General features: G+C 37.4%; 1 protein-coding gene across 2 annotated transcripts in view; it reads left to right on the top strand.

Annotated features, from left to right (window-relative positions):
- The window catches only part of col2a1b (collagen, type II, alpha 1b), a 64,088-nt gene that overhangs the window by 44,238 nt on the left and 6,482 nt on the right, over positions 1-13,368 (top strand). For both annotated transcript variants that reach the window (XM_047347292.1, XM_047347291.1), the window contains 7 exons: positions 1,481-1,588; positions 1,950-2,003; positions 2,135-2,188; positions 3,262-3,423; positions 4,318-4,425; positions 10,059-10,166; positions 12,938-12,991. In XM_047347292.1, coding sequence (XP_047203248.1) covers positions 1,481-1,588; positions 1,950-2,003; positions 2,135-2,188; positions 3,262-3,423; positions 4,318-4,425; positions 10,059-10,166; positions 12,938-12,991 — 648 coding nt within the window. The remainder of the gene's footprint in view (positions 1-1,480; positions 1,589-1,949; positions 2,004-2,134; positions 2,189-3,261; positions 3,424-4,317; positions 4,426-10,058; positions 10,167-12,937; positions 12,992-13,368) is intronic.

The following is a 13,368-nucleotide window of genomic DNA, read 5'->3' as shown; positions in this document are numbered from 1 at the left end:
TTTTTCTAAGAAAATATCTTTAAGATAAGATAAGATGTCCAAAATGTGATAAATTTGGACTTCTTTCTTAATAACTGAAACTGCACACATTCACTAACACACCTAGGAGGAACATTTTCCATTATTCTTATGATCCTTAATATTGAATTACAGGATGAATCAGTTTGATAATATTTTTTATTCTCTGTGTTAATGAGAAACGACAAAACATTTAGCATTTTTAATCATGTATAAATGAGAATCCAGCTTTCATTAACTTTTTTATTTTTATTAAACTGAGACAGGCTTCTCATTATAACATGACATCTAGCTGACACACCGTTTCCTTTTTATTGACACTATCTGAAAACAATCAGATGTGAATCTGCCTTTGCCGGTCTTCCCCCAATTTAATTACTCTGTCGTGTTTCTTCAGTGTACAATTATTTGGAAAGATATGAGCTAGAAGACTGTCAGAAGTCATAGCTTCTGTCATTTCTTTATTGTTATACTCTAGACAGAAATTAAATGAATGGTTTTCATAAGTCACATCCTTCCAAATATATGTCATCAATACATTTATTAGAACAATATTTATCTCAAGGTGTTTTTTTCCCTACTGAATAAAACTGTTATTAATTATAGATTTTATGCCAGGCCGAATACCACTGCAAGGTCTGTAAATATTCTCGATTCACAGCTTACATACCGTAACATCACAGCTTATCACCCAAAAGACTGAAAACAACCAACCAACATCTTCTGTCCCAATTTTAAAGCATTTGTCAGTTTTACTATGGAGGCTGCCAGATTTTTAATCAAGTTTTCTATCAAATAAAATGATAAAGAAAGACATCTGCTACTGACCTTGCAGGGCCTTACAAAAATATTGACACCGTTTCACATTTCTTTATGTCACAGCCATAAACCTCAATGCATTTTTTGGAGATTTTATCTAATAGACCAAAACAAGCTAGCATTTAATTATGAGGTGGAAAAAAGGATATATAGTTCATGTTTATACTTGCTGAGTTCTGTATAGTCTATTATCAAAAATAAAGATTCACCTTCTAGCAGAACTGACCCTTGACATACAACCTGGGCTAAAAGGGAATGGTTTATATCAAAGCATATTTATCTGTTAGAGCGGCCCTGTCAAAGTCAAGACCAATTGGGACTTTGTAGTTAGATTTAAGAATTGGTTGTTCACAGACAGTTCCCGTCCAGTTTTTTGCAAGGAAGAATAGGCAATCAAATTAAGTCTTTATATTTGTAGAACTGGGAGAAACATGCCCATGTATTAAGCATTCAGTATTGACCCAGGGCAGCTAACTACAAATTTACATATTCTTCATATTTTCATTTGTAAAAACCTGTGAAAACCATTTGCCATTTTTCTTTCACTTCACAATTATGTGCTACTTCATGTTGATCTATCCCAATAAAATAGTTCAAATTTGTCAAGCAATTACAAGCATGCAAATCCTTTTGTTTTTCCCAGGGGGCTGACGGGCAGCCTGGAACCAAGGGAGAGCAAGGAGAAGCTGGACAGAAGGGAGATGCTGGAGCCCCTGGACCCCAAGGACCATCTGGTGCCCCTGGACCTGCAGTAAGTGTCATTGTTAACCCAACTACTAATCTACATCTTTTAGCTTTGTTCAGATGTGGATTAAGGAGGGTGCCACCTAAAAGGCTCCTGTTAGGTAAAGCATGTATCTCAGCAGACATGAACATTATACAACAGAAGATTCACAGATTTTTTTCTTACAATATGTGCACGCAATCAAGCGGAAACATCCTTTTTTAATCTCTTTGTGAACATTTATAGATGGCAAACAGCAAGTCAGGGTGACAGCTGACCTTAAAGGAGGTTGTCATACACCTGCCAGAAAAAAGTAGCTGAGGCAAACAATTGTACATAAAACAAAAAACAAGGTCAAATTCTGATTTATAGTCCTTTTTTATCCCAGGGTCCTACAGGAGTTTCTGGACCTAAAGGGGCTCGTGGTGCTCAAGGTCCTCCTGTAAGTGTCTTTTTGAAAACATTTGAATTATTTTATTTACTGCTTCTTTTTAGCCTGATTAACGCACATGTAGAAAATATAATTTAGTGACTATATTGTTGTCTTGCCCTTTAAATTAATGTTTCTATTAGGGTGCCACTGGTTTCCCTGGAGCTGCTGGGCGAGTTGGACCTCCTGGCCCCAATGTAAGTTCACAGTTTAAATAACTAACAGGGCCAATACTGTTAATTCTGTAATAAAAATAATAGTAGTATTGATTATATTATACATAATAGAGTTCAAATCCAATAAAACAACAAAGATGAGAAAAAAGTTAAAACTGCAATTAATAAAAAGATATTCAACACACATAAATCAAGCTGGAGGCAGAGACACCATTTTATAGAAATATGGCTTTGAAAGGAATTGAAAAGACAAAAGTGGATTTTAAATCTGACCACTTGAAATAAATTATTTCTAAGAATTTATGACTTTATGAAAAAAGCCTGATCACCATTAGTTGTCAGTCAAGCAGGTGGCCTGGCCCAAAGAGCCTTGGCTTAGGACCCCAGGTTTCAGCCAGGGTCATGTGATGTAGATATCTGAGATATGTATTGGTACTTCCTTAAAACTCACCTATACAATCCTATAATCAATTCCCCATGTTGAAAACTATTCAAGAAAATGAAAGTTGACCCAGTGATGAGACAAAATACACCCACTTTGTTAACCAACTTGCCGTGTTACGTAGTGTGTGGTGGCAAGGGATAGTGGCATCAAGAACATGGCTCACCGCTCGTCCTGTCAGGTGCAGCTCTATTGTTTAAAAACAGAAAAAAACATATCTGTCAGTGGTGTTTTCTATTTCTTATTTGCATGTCCAGTTATTAGGCTGTGGGTGTTCATTTTGTAAAATCACATAAAGAGAGATTTCTTAGCGCTTTTTATAATTAATACCACCTAAATTTGAGAGAAGCATGAAATGTAGATCTTTAGATAAAGAGAGGATTAGATTAATTTGCCCAACCTGATTTTTTTGTCCAATAGGGAAATATCTATGAAACATTTAACTTCCTTGATCCGACACCCACACAAATTTCCAGAACCATTTACCATAAACAGCAGGATTTATTTGAGATAATTGCTAATAATAAAGTGTGTCTTTAAAGTGTGTCTTTAGCCTGTCTCCACGGTTTATTGACCCTTTAAATAGAAATATCATAGAATGTATGCTTATGATGAGTCCTACTTCACACATTTTATTTAAATGCTTTTCTAGGGTAACCCTGGACCCTCAGGTCCTGCCGGCTCTCCTGGTAAAGATGGACCAAAAGGTGTGAGAGGGGATGGCGGACCTCCAGGCAGACAAGGTGATGCTGGACTACGTGGTCCTGCAGGAGCTCCAGGAGAGAAGGGAGATGCTGGAGAGGACGGACCTCCTGTGAGTCTGCTGTACCGCTCCTCCTACAAGCACCCAGAAGATATTATTTTACCTAATGTGGAAATCTGTGACCTTGTTATGCTGAAAATACCACTATGGATCCTGTTGCACCCACATACTGATGCATGTAGACGCATGGTTTAAAGCAAGTCTAAAGAGAAGAAAATATTTAAATTTAACTTTATGCCAATTTTATGTTTTTGTTTTCAAGCCGGACAGCCAATTTTAGCAGTAATGGACATGCTTACCATTAATACACAGAGCTGTCAGTGTCCATCATTGATTCTAATAGCAGACTAAGACATATGACAGCACAAAGCAGCACAATCCGGTGACAGTGTGATGACAGGACCCTAGGCTTTTACCTCAGAGCTGCACACACACACACACAACCAACAGTCACAAACAGATGACGAGTTATGTCTGGATAATGGCAGGTCGTTCCCGGGGGGGACGGCGGTGGTGGGGGTTATCCGGTTAAACACTAAGACAGTGCTGTATTGAGTCTATTTCTTCCTATAGATTTCATCCTGTGTATGAAATCCTGAGTCAAGTATCAGCACATAAAAGGCTTTGTCTGCTGAACGGTGCATCTCAGCTGTCACTTACATACAGCTGGTCACTGTGAACATGGTTTCAAGAGCTGCAAGACATTTTGACAGAGCAGCCCATGGAGTTGAGGATGACACAAACCAGAAAGCTGATGGAGAGATTAATTTGCAACTGTGACTGGAAATAAAATGTTGTGTCTAGAGTGACAGAAGATATACACCCATCACATGTCTTGGAAGTGATTTATAACAACAATAATGACTACCAGGCTCAAAATGTTTAGTTTGAGAGACATATATCACACTAGTAACCTGCTTTCTGCTGGTTTTATTTTCCTCTTAGGGTCCGCTAGGTCCCTCGGGTCCTCAGGGATTGGCTGGTCAGCGCGGCATTGTTGGTCTGCCCGGACAGAGAGGTGAAAGAGGTTTCCCTGGTCTGCCTGGACCTTCTGTAAGTAAAAAATTTGAATTTCCCCAAAGACGCATTTAAAGGATTCACTCATTCAATAAGCTTTTTCAAAATAAAGATAGAATTTGCAAGTCCCAATTCTTAGCAACTGGCTTCCTCTGATTTCTTTTTCTGCAGATGTATGTCAGTTTAAATTTGATAATAAATTACAGAATAATAATGTTTATAAAGAAAAATAATTATCAATGTAATTTGATCAAATATTAACTTTGATTTTGTTCATATAATATAATTTTAATTTTTGATAGAAAATCTTTAGATTTTGGTCAAATAAAATGAAACATCTCAAGATTTCTATAGAAGATGGTCCAAGAACTCAATTAAATCTAACAAAATATCTTAATTTACTGTATTAGCTATACTGTTTTTTATACTGTTATTTTCTTATAAAATATAAATCTTCAGTTAAATGACAATGAAACTTTTATTATAGATATATTGTATTTATATTTATTTATATTATATTTTATTTTGAACAAATTAACAAAATAAAATAAAAAACTAGTTGTGAGCTTATTGTGTGTTGCAAAGTAACACAGTGATGTATTAAAATATTTGAGCAAAAACAGGCAATTCCAAAGTTATCATTCTGTCCTAAAAGTTTTTTTCCTAACAACTGATGGTTCCCTTTCACTGTTGCAAGTAACACAATACCTATTTAATTGTAATAGCATTTTTAACAAGAATACGGACAAGACTACATGTGCAGATGGATGAAAAAAAAATTTTAAAAAGGTATATTAAACAAAAAGTAAAAATCAACATGATCAACATAAAGCATAAAACACACTAATGAAACCAAACAAGATCGCAAGATGTTGGATCAAACATTGCATGCTTGTCCTTTCTTCTAATTGATTAATTTCTAATACATGGGAAATAGAAATTATTATTGGGCTGGTTTTGCAAAACAGGTCAAGTGGAAAGAATTAAATGGGGTGTAACTTATATGTGCAGTAAATATATATTTTTCTAAATAAACTTCCAAATATATAAAAGAAACACAAAAGGATATGTTGAGCCTTTTGAGCCTGGATCCCTGGCACTTTCAACATGGCGGAGGTTAACCGTCCGACACCCATTCGACCCGACAAACATATTCCATTCTCTGAAGTAGCTGAACTTAAATCTGAGCTCTGCGCGGTTGAACGCCTCATTGATAACCTTCTCCATCTGCAAATGATGCTAAATTCTTGGCTTTCGTACCTTGAATTAGAAGCTAAACAGACCTCTCCTGTACTAGGAGAAGGAACTAACACTGCCACTGCGCCTGGAGTGCCCTCTTACCTCACATGGTCCTCTGTTGTAAGGGATGCCAAAAGATGTTCTCTTCCATTATTCACTCCTTTGGATGTCTACCTTGCTAACTCCTTCTCACCTTTGGCAGAGCTTCCTCAAGACCAGGATGAGTCAGCATTTTTAACATGCAGAGCGAATCACGTCAGGAAGCGCACATCTTCTCCTTCCACCAAACATTTCTTTGACCAGCTATCTCAGTCTTTTGCATCTCCCCAATGCAAATGGCATCGTAGACTCCAGCAACTTGAGGCTATTCTTAGCTTTCATCTCCAAATCACAGCTACGGAGCCTCTATTTCCATCCTTGGGGAAATCAAGCTGTATGCACTGAGGGCCAGCTGCCTATTGATCTACTTCCGGGTCATGAGGTTACACCACTTGGCATTCAGAGTAGTACCAATTTTTTTGCAAACTCGCCAAGCCCCTCCTCAGGTCACCGTAACCCGAAACCTACAACAATAAAGCAGCTTAAAGGTATGCAGTAACCCAGACTTTGTCATTGTGGGTGACTCTATCATTAGACGTTGTCCCTCCCCGGTGCCATCACATATTGTCTTGCTGGGGGGGAAAACAGTCGATTTTATTGAACTTGTTCCTGCTCTTATTGATCTGCATCCCTGTTTAAACTTTGTTATAACACACAGGGGGACTAATGACATTATGGATAGAAGTTCCACCAAACTTCACGCAGACTTGAAATCCTGCTGCTACACTATTGAGAGTCTTGGAAAACACTGCATCATGTCTGGTCCAATTCCTACTCTTTCAAAAGCTGGTTTCATCATCTCTACAGTGTTCATCTATGGCTCAAAGACTTCTGTTCTGCTACTGGCTGTAATTTTATTACAAACTGCCGACTATTGGAACAAGTTTAGTCTCTACAGAGTGGATGGTCTACATTTAAATCGGAAGGGAGCAATGCTGCTATATAGAAACTTCACTCAATTTATTGCATTTAGCTTTTGCTGATTTTGACATTGGCACGACCCAATACAGTTTTATTCCCCTCATTACCATCAATAAGTCTAATCATGAGGGTCCTGCCCCTGTGTCTCTTGGTCATGAATCATCATATCCTGATTATTCAGTATACAGTAACTTACAGCTAACCATGGCTGATGCACAAGAATCTTAATCAAGTCCTTTCAACTTTACACTTTTTAACGTTAGATTCCTTAGAAATAAAGCCTTTATCATTAATGACATTATAACATTTCATAAGCTTGACTGCATCCTTCTAACTGAGACTGGCATGATGACATTGGCAACATTGAATTAATTTAAGCATCTCCACCAAATTTCTCATTTGCCTATTGCTCAAGGCCAAACAAGAAAGGTGGTAGTATTGCTACCATCTTATTACACTGCATTTTATACAAAAATGTTTTATTTGGTTCTTACTCTTTGTTGAGTATTTAGCTTTTGTTCTGAAAACATTGAGTCCTGTTTTAGCAAATACTGTTTATTGTCCTCCAAGACATAAAACTGGTTTCTTTACTGAATTTGCTGTACTTTATCTCGAATTGCTGTTAAGTTTGATTCTATCCTTATATCTGCCGATTTTAACATACATGTGGATAATCACTCTGGCACTTTTTCAACTCAATTTATTGAACTGTTACCAACCATTGACCTCATATGGCATGTTGCTGGGCAACCTCACACTCTGGGTCACACTCTTGACTTGGTCTTTTCCAGAGGTCTCAAAACTGACTTAAAGTGCATCCTTGATGTCGCTGTTTCTGATAATTTTTGTATTATTTTCTGTATCGAAGTTGGAATCAGACATCCCCCTAGACACAAAATTGTCAAAAGACGTAATATATGTTTTGAAACCATAAGTAAATTCATTTACTTTTTCATAATTTCATAATTGTTCGACCGTTAACTCATTATTCTGACTCTTCTTGTTTCCGATTTATCTCAAATTTCTTTCCTAATTACTCTGTACCCTCATGTGACTTTCTAGTTAATAAATATAATTAACTTACAGCAAAAAATTTAAATGACAATGCTCCTCTAAAAGTAAAAATAACTTCTGGAATGACAAAACCACTGTGGAGAAATATGGAGGCAGTAAGGATATCTAAAAGATCATGAAAGGAGGTAGCGCAAAATGAAACTGTTATCAGACTTTGCAACCTTCAAAAGATTACAAATTTAATATCAGAAAGATATAAAAATGGCCAGGAAACATTATTTCTGTTAAATAATCTATTTTAATGCCGATAATAGCAAGACATTTTTCAACACTTTAGAGAGACTTATTAATCCTGTGAATTCTACTCCAATAGAGTTCAATTCCATTGAGAAATGCAATGATTTTGCTTTGCGTTTTGCATCAAAGATGGGCAGAATTAGAACAAGTGTTGCTAACAAAGTACAATCTCTGGTTCATACGCCTCTCCCCTCATGCAAATCTCTCAGCCTATTATAACTTTCTCACATATCACTCCTGTATCAAAATCTCTTCACTGGCTACCAGTTAAACAGAACATTTATTTTAAAATACTTATAATTGTCTTTAAAGCTTTAAATGGTTGGGCCCCTCCTTATATTTCTGATATGATTATTGATTATATCCTAGACAGGCCATTAAGGTCTTCCTGTAAGCATCTTCTGGTCATACCTAGAATCAATTCTAGACTAGCTTTTGGCTCCTTTAGTCATTATGGTCCAGTTCACTATAATTACCTTCCTCAACATCTCAGATTATTTTCAACAGTGTCCAGCTTTAAAAACAAATTTAAAACATATAAAGCCTTTTGTTAGGCTTATGCTTTTAGCTTTGGAAACCCTTATCTTTTCTGTTTTTATTACCTTTATATTATTCTTGATTTTGTGGTTCTTGAATTGTGCTGTCTTTGCTGTTTTATCACTGTTTTATTATGTTTATTTGTTTGCTTTTAGCCCATTGAGTGTATGTTTGTCATATGAAACGGGCTTTATGAAAAATAAATGTACTTGACTTGACCTTTTGGTCCTCAATTTGAGCCTTCTCAACATGTTTACTCCTATTGTATAGATCAACCAGAACCATCAACTAACTCAGCCCTCAACGATAAAAACGTATGCCTGTTTCTTTCACTGTAGTGACAAAATTTGGCTTTAAACAGAGAGACATAAACACCTTAAAAAGAATTCAAAACGTTTGCTTCTGCAGCAGCTTGTGCAAAATGGGCATGTCTCCACAAACACATTTTCTCATGAGGGTTTTCACACAGCCAGAGAGTCAGAAGGTGAAAGCTTCACCAACCCTGCTGTCACAGCTCTTACTAAATATTAATGCATCTGCAATATGAGCACAATACTCACTGTTTTGGCAGTCTGTAAAGTAAATGTGGGGAAATCAGCAGATGTGCTGTGAACTGACAATCTGCTGTGTCCTAATTTGATCAGAGACAGAACGTGTCAACCAGGGCTTTTCTCTTCATATTTCTGTCTTGTGGAGATTACACTATGACTTACATTCAATACTTTTTTATGTATGACATGAACCATGTCCCCTACTTACAACATCTCAGCGGGCATGTCCCCGTCATTAATTATTCACCAGTGTGCATGAAGGAGATTCCAGAAAATCAAAATAAACTCACCACAAATAAACGTTTAATGACAGATGGAACTGCAGATTATGCTTCAGTCATGTTCTGCAGGTTTATTCTGTGTCTTTTCTATTAAGATACAATGCAAAGTGCAATTTTCGTGTGGTCACTGAGTAATTATTATTGTTATAAGCCGTTTAAACCCAACAGCTGGATCTAAGTAAAATCCTTGGTCCTGATGTGATTGCATCCTGTTTCTTTTTCTGAACAGACAAAAATATAAAGAGGAAACACACTGAAAAATATTGTTCTTCAAATAAATTTAAATATAAGAATTATGTAGCTAAAAGGAAATGCCACAGTTATTATCTAAAATTCAGAATAGTTTTTTATACTTCAATATTGCACTAAATGTAATGACTGTAGGATGCAGGGTGAATGTGCAAAGAAGAAATTGTTTAATTATAAAAAATATGTTGAGTTTTGGAAAAACTCTTCTGTTGAGTCTCTAACCTATGTGCCTCTGCAGATATAATACCCTTACTAAAACCCAAAGCTTCATCTGAATATTTATTTTTCCTAATTCCTATTTCAAAAAATTTTCGGTTTTGTAATTGTAAAATAATTTAATTGATATTAGCATATAAAGCTGAACACTAGAACCTGAACTACTAGCTAATCAAAGAGTTGTGTCATTTTTTCATTTGTGAAGATTTACAGGATAAATATATTATGTCCACATATAATAATGAGTCCTCATTGTTGCTCTCAGGGTGAGCCTGGAAAGCAGGGATCTTCTGGCGGTCCCGGAGACCGTGGACCTCCTGGACCCGTTGGACCACCTGGGCTTACTGGACCTGCTGGAGAACCTGGCAGAGAGGTGAAAAAATATAATATTAAATAATATAATATATAGATAATAATGACCACACAGATGTCTGTCCAATTAACTGTTTCATTAAATGACATCATGTTGTTTTAAAATTAACTTACCTCTGACATTTTATTCTCTAGCTGTTAAGAGAAGTGTGTCTTTACAGAGACACTTCCCACGTTATGTCTTCATTGATTGCACATTGCACCAGTAAGAGCAGAGTGTGAAGGTTCAATTAGCAGGGTAAGAGCACAGTTTTGCTCAAAATATTGAAATGCACACAACATTATGGGTGACATACCAGAGTTCAAAAGAGGACAAATTGTTGGTGCACGTCTTGCTGGCGCATCTGTGACCAAGACAGCAAGTCTTTGTGATGTATCAAGAGCCACGGTATCCAGGGTAATGTCAGCATACCACCAAGAAGGACAAACCACCATCCAACAGCATTAACTGTGGACGCAAGAGGAAGCTGTCTGAAAGGGATGTTCGGGTGCTAACCCGGATTGTATCCAAAAAACATAAAACCACGGCTGTCCAAATCACGGCAGAATTAAATGTGCACCTCAACTTTCCTGTTTCCACCAGAACTGTCCGTCTGGAGCTCCACAGGGTCAATATACACGGCCGGGCTGCTATAGCCAAACCTTTGGTCACTCATGCCAATGCCAAACGTCGGTTTCAATGGTGCAAGGAGCGCAAATCTTGGGCTGTGGACAATGTGAAACATGTATTGTTCTCTGATGAGTCCACCTTTACTGTTTTCCCCACATTCGGGAGAGTTACGTTGTGGAGAAGCCCCAAAGAAGCGTACCACCCAGACTGTTGCATGCCCAGAGTGAAGCATGGGGGTGGATCAGTGATGGTTTGGGCTGCCATATCATAGCATTCCCTTGGCCCAATACTTGTGCTAGATGGGCGCATCATTGCCAAGGACTACCAAACCATTCATGAGGACCATGTGCATCCAATGGTTCAAACATTGTATCCTGAAGGCGGTGCACCAATACACACAGCAAGATTGGTGAAAGATTGGTTTGCTGAAAATGAAAGTGAAGTTGAACATCTCCAATGGTCTGCACAGTCACCAGATCTAAATATTATTGAGCCACTTTGAGGTGTTTTGGAGGAGCGAGACAGGAAACGTTTTCCTCCACCAGTATCACGTAGTGACCTGGTCATTATCCTGCAAGAAGAATGGCTTAAAATCCCTCTGACCACTGTGCAGGACTGCATATGTCATTCCCAAGACGAATTGACGCTGTATTGGCCGCAAAAGGAGGCCCTACACCATGCTAATAAATTATTGTGGTCTAAAATCAGGTGTTTCAGTTTCATTGTCCAACCCCTGTATATATATAATTTATATTATAATTATTAATTTAACAGGTAAATTCAATCCTGTAAAGACTCACAATAAAAACACAAAGATGCCGATTAGAGAAGTTAAATAGCAGATGTTTATTTCTTTGGTGCTCGGACCCCGGAGGAAGACATGAATGCTATGAATGACATGAGCTTGAATGAATGATTTAAGATTAGAATTAGAGATGTCTTCCCCCACGGGATCCGATACTGGTGATGGAGTGGAGGCCCGATAATAAGGGAGTTGGAAGGAGCTAGGAAGCCAGATGGTGACGATAGGGTGGTGGAGGGTTGAAGCTCGGCAGGAGAGCAGGGAGATCAATGGTTGGAGGTCCTTAAAAGCGAAGCCTTGAAGGGTGATTGGCTGAGGAGGAATGCAGACTTGACGCTGATTGGTTGGAACGGAGACGCATGATGGAGTCATAGTACGGAGCCAGTAGTGGAGGCGAGTCTTCCAGATTGAATTTTCGTCAAAACTCCATTATAGAGTTTCATAACTTAATGGACATTTAATGGTACATTAATTTATTTCACGGTGCATTTATTTATTTGATCATATATATATTTATTTATTACATTTTGGCCCTTTTGGCCATCTGTACACCTTAAGGGTCACATCACAAAGATTCTGAAAATCATCTTGCGACCTCCCACTCGGTGTCTCGCGACCCCTACTTTGGGAACCCCTGCTTTAGAACATTGTATTCTAATGATAATAATCTTTAAAATCCTCCGACGCAATAAGCGTGTAGTGCACTATATTGTGAAGAAGTGGACAATATGACCATAGGTCTTAACTGATGTTGACTTTGTCATTACAAAGACAAAATAAAAACACTTTATTTGATTCATTGAGAAATTCAACTTTAACAGCTATTCAACTCTTTCTATTAGTTTTCTTTGAAAATAAATGCATATTTACATTTCTAATGGAGGTAAATGTTTCTTTTATCAGTTAAAAAAATTATTTAAAGCAGCTTTTTAATATTACATTAAAGTTTCAAATATTAAAAGATAATTGCTAAACGTTCATGTGTAAAATTAGGCCAATGGAGAGAGTACAGGATTTAAATACAAACGTAAAATAGTGCAGTCTTAAAGACACACTTGACGGCATGCATTTGATGAGAAAATATGTATCAAAGACTTTAGACTTGACTTCTACTTGATCCTCAAACACTCAAGACTTGACTTGAACCTCAATGTAAACTGTTTTGGACTGGATACGCAGCTACCAATCCAGTTTCAGTTTCATATGGTGAGCAATTGAAGTGTCCACAGTTTGCATCACTCATACATTTGTATTGTGTCCTATTATTAGATTAGGTTGCAGTGGGGCCCATTATGCAGCTGAAATTTATTCAGTAGAACACCTGGTTAGAATTAATTAACACTTCATTTCTGTCTAACAGGGCAACCCTGGATCTGACGGACCTCCTGGTAGAGATGGATCTCCTGGAATTAAGGTAGAAAACGTGAATTACAAGGAGTCAAATCATCTGTATTGCATAATGCTGATGTATACCGATCGTCCATAATATTGCAACCACACACATATCATTGCCTTTAAGGCAAGTCTGAATCATTAGGAAAATAACTAAGAACATCTGGGGTTCTGCACTAGATCTTTCAGGCTCTTTGCGTTGTGGCATCCCACAGATGCCATTACATATGTACTGGAGGAGTCAGAGAAACACCTCTCCTCTGTCATGTTCTTTGGGTCCATCCTTGGCAATTCTGTGCAGGATCCACTCATGTCTTGCTGATAATGGAATTTATGCCACAGGGAAGAGCTGTTATCATGTAGAACTTGTGATTGGACCTTGATTGTGCTTTAATAAAA

This window comes from Girardinichthys multiradiatus, chromosome 20 (genome assembly GCF_021462225.1).
Source record: "Girardinichthys multiradiatus isolate DD_20200921_A chromosome 20, DD_fGirMul_XY1, whole genome shotgun sequence".
NCBI classification, from domain to species: Eukaryota; Metazoa; Chordata; class Actinopteri; order Cyprinodontiformes; family Goodeidae; genus Girardinichthys; species Girardinichthys multiradiatus.
This window is presented reverse-complemented; position numbering and strand designations above follow the sequence as displayed.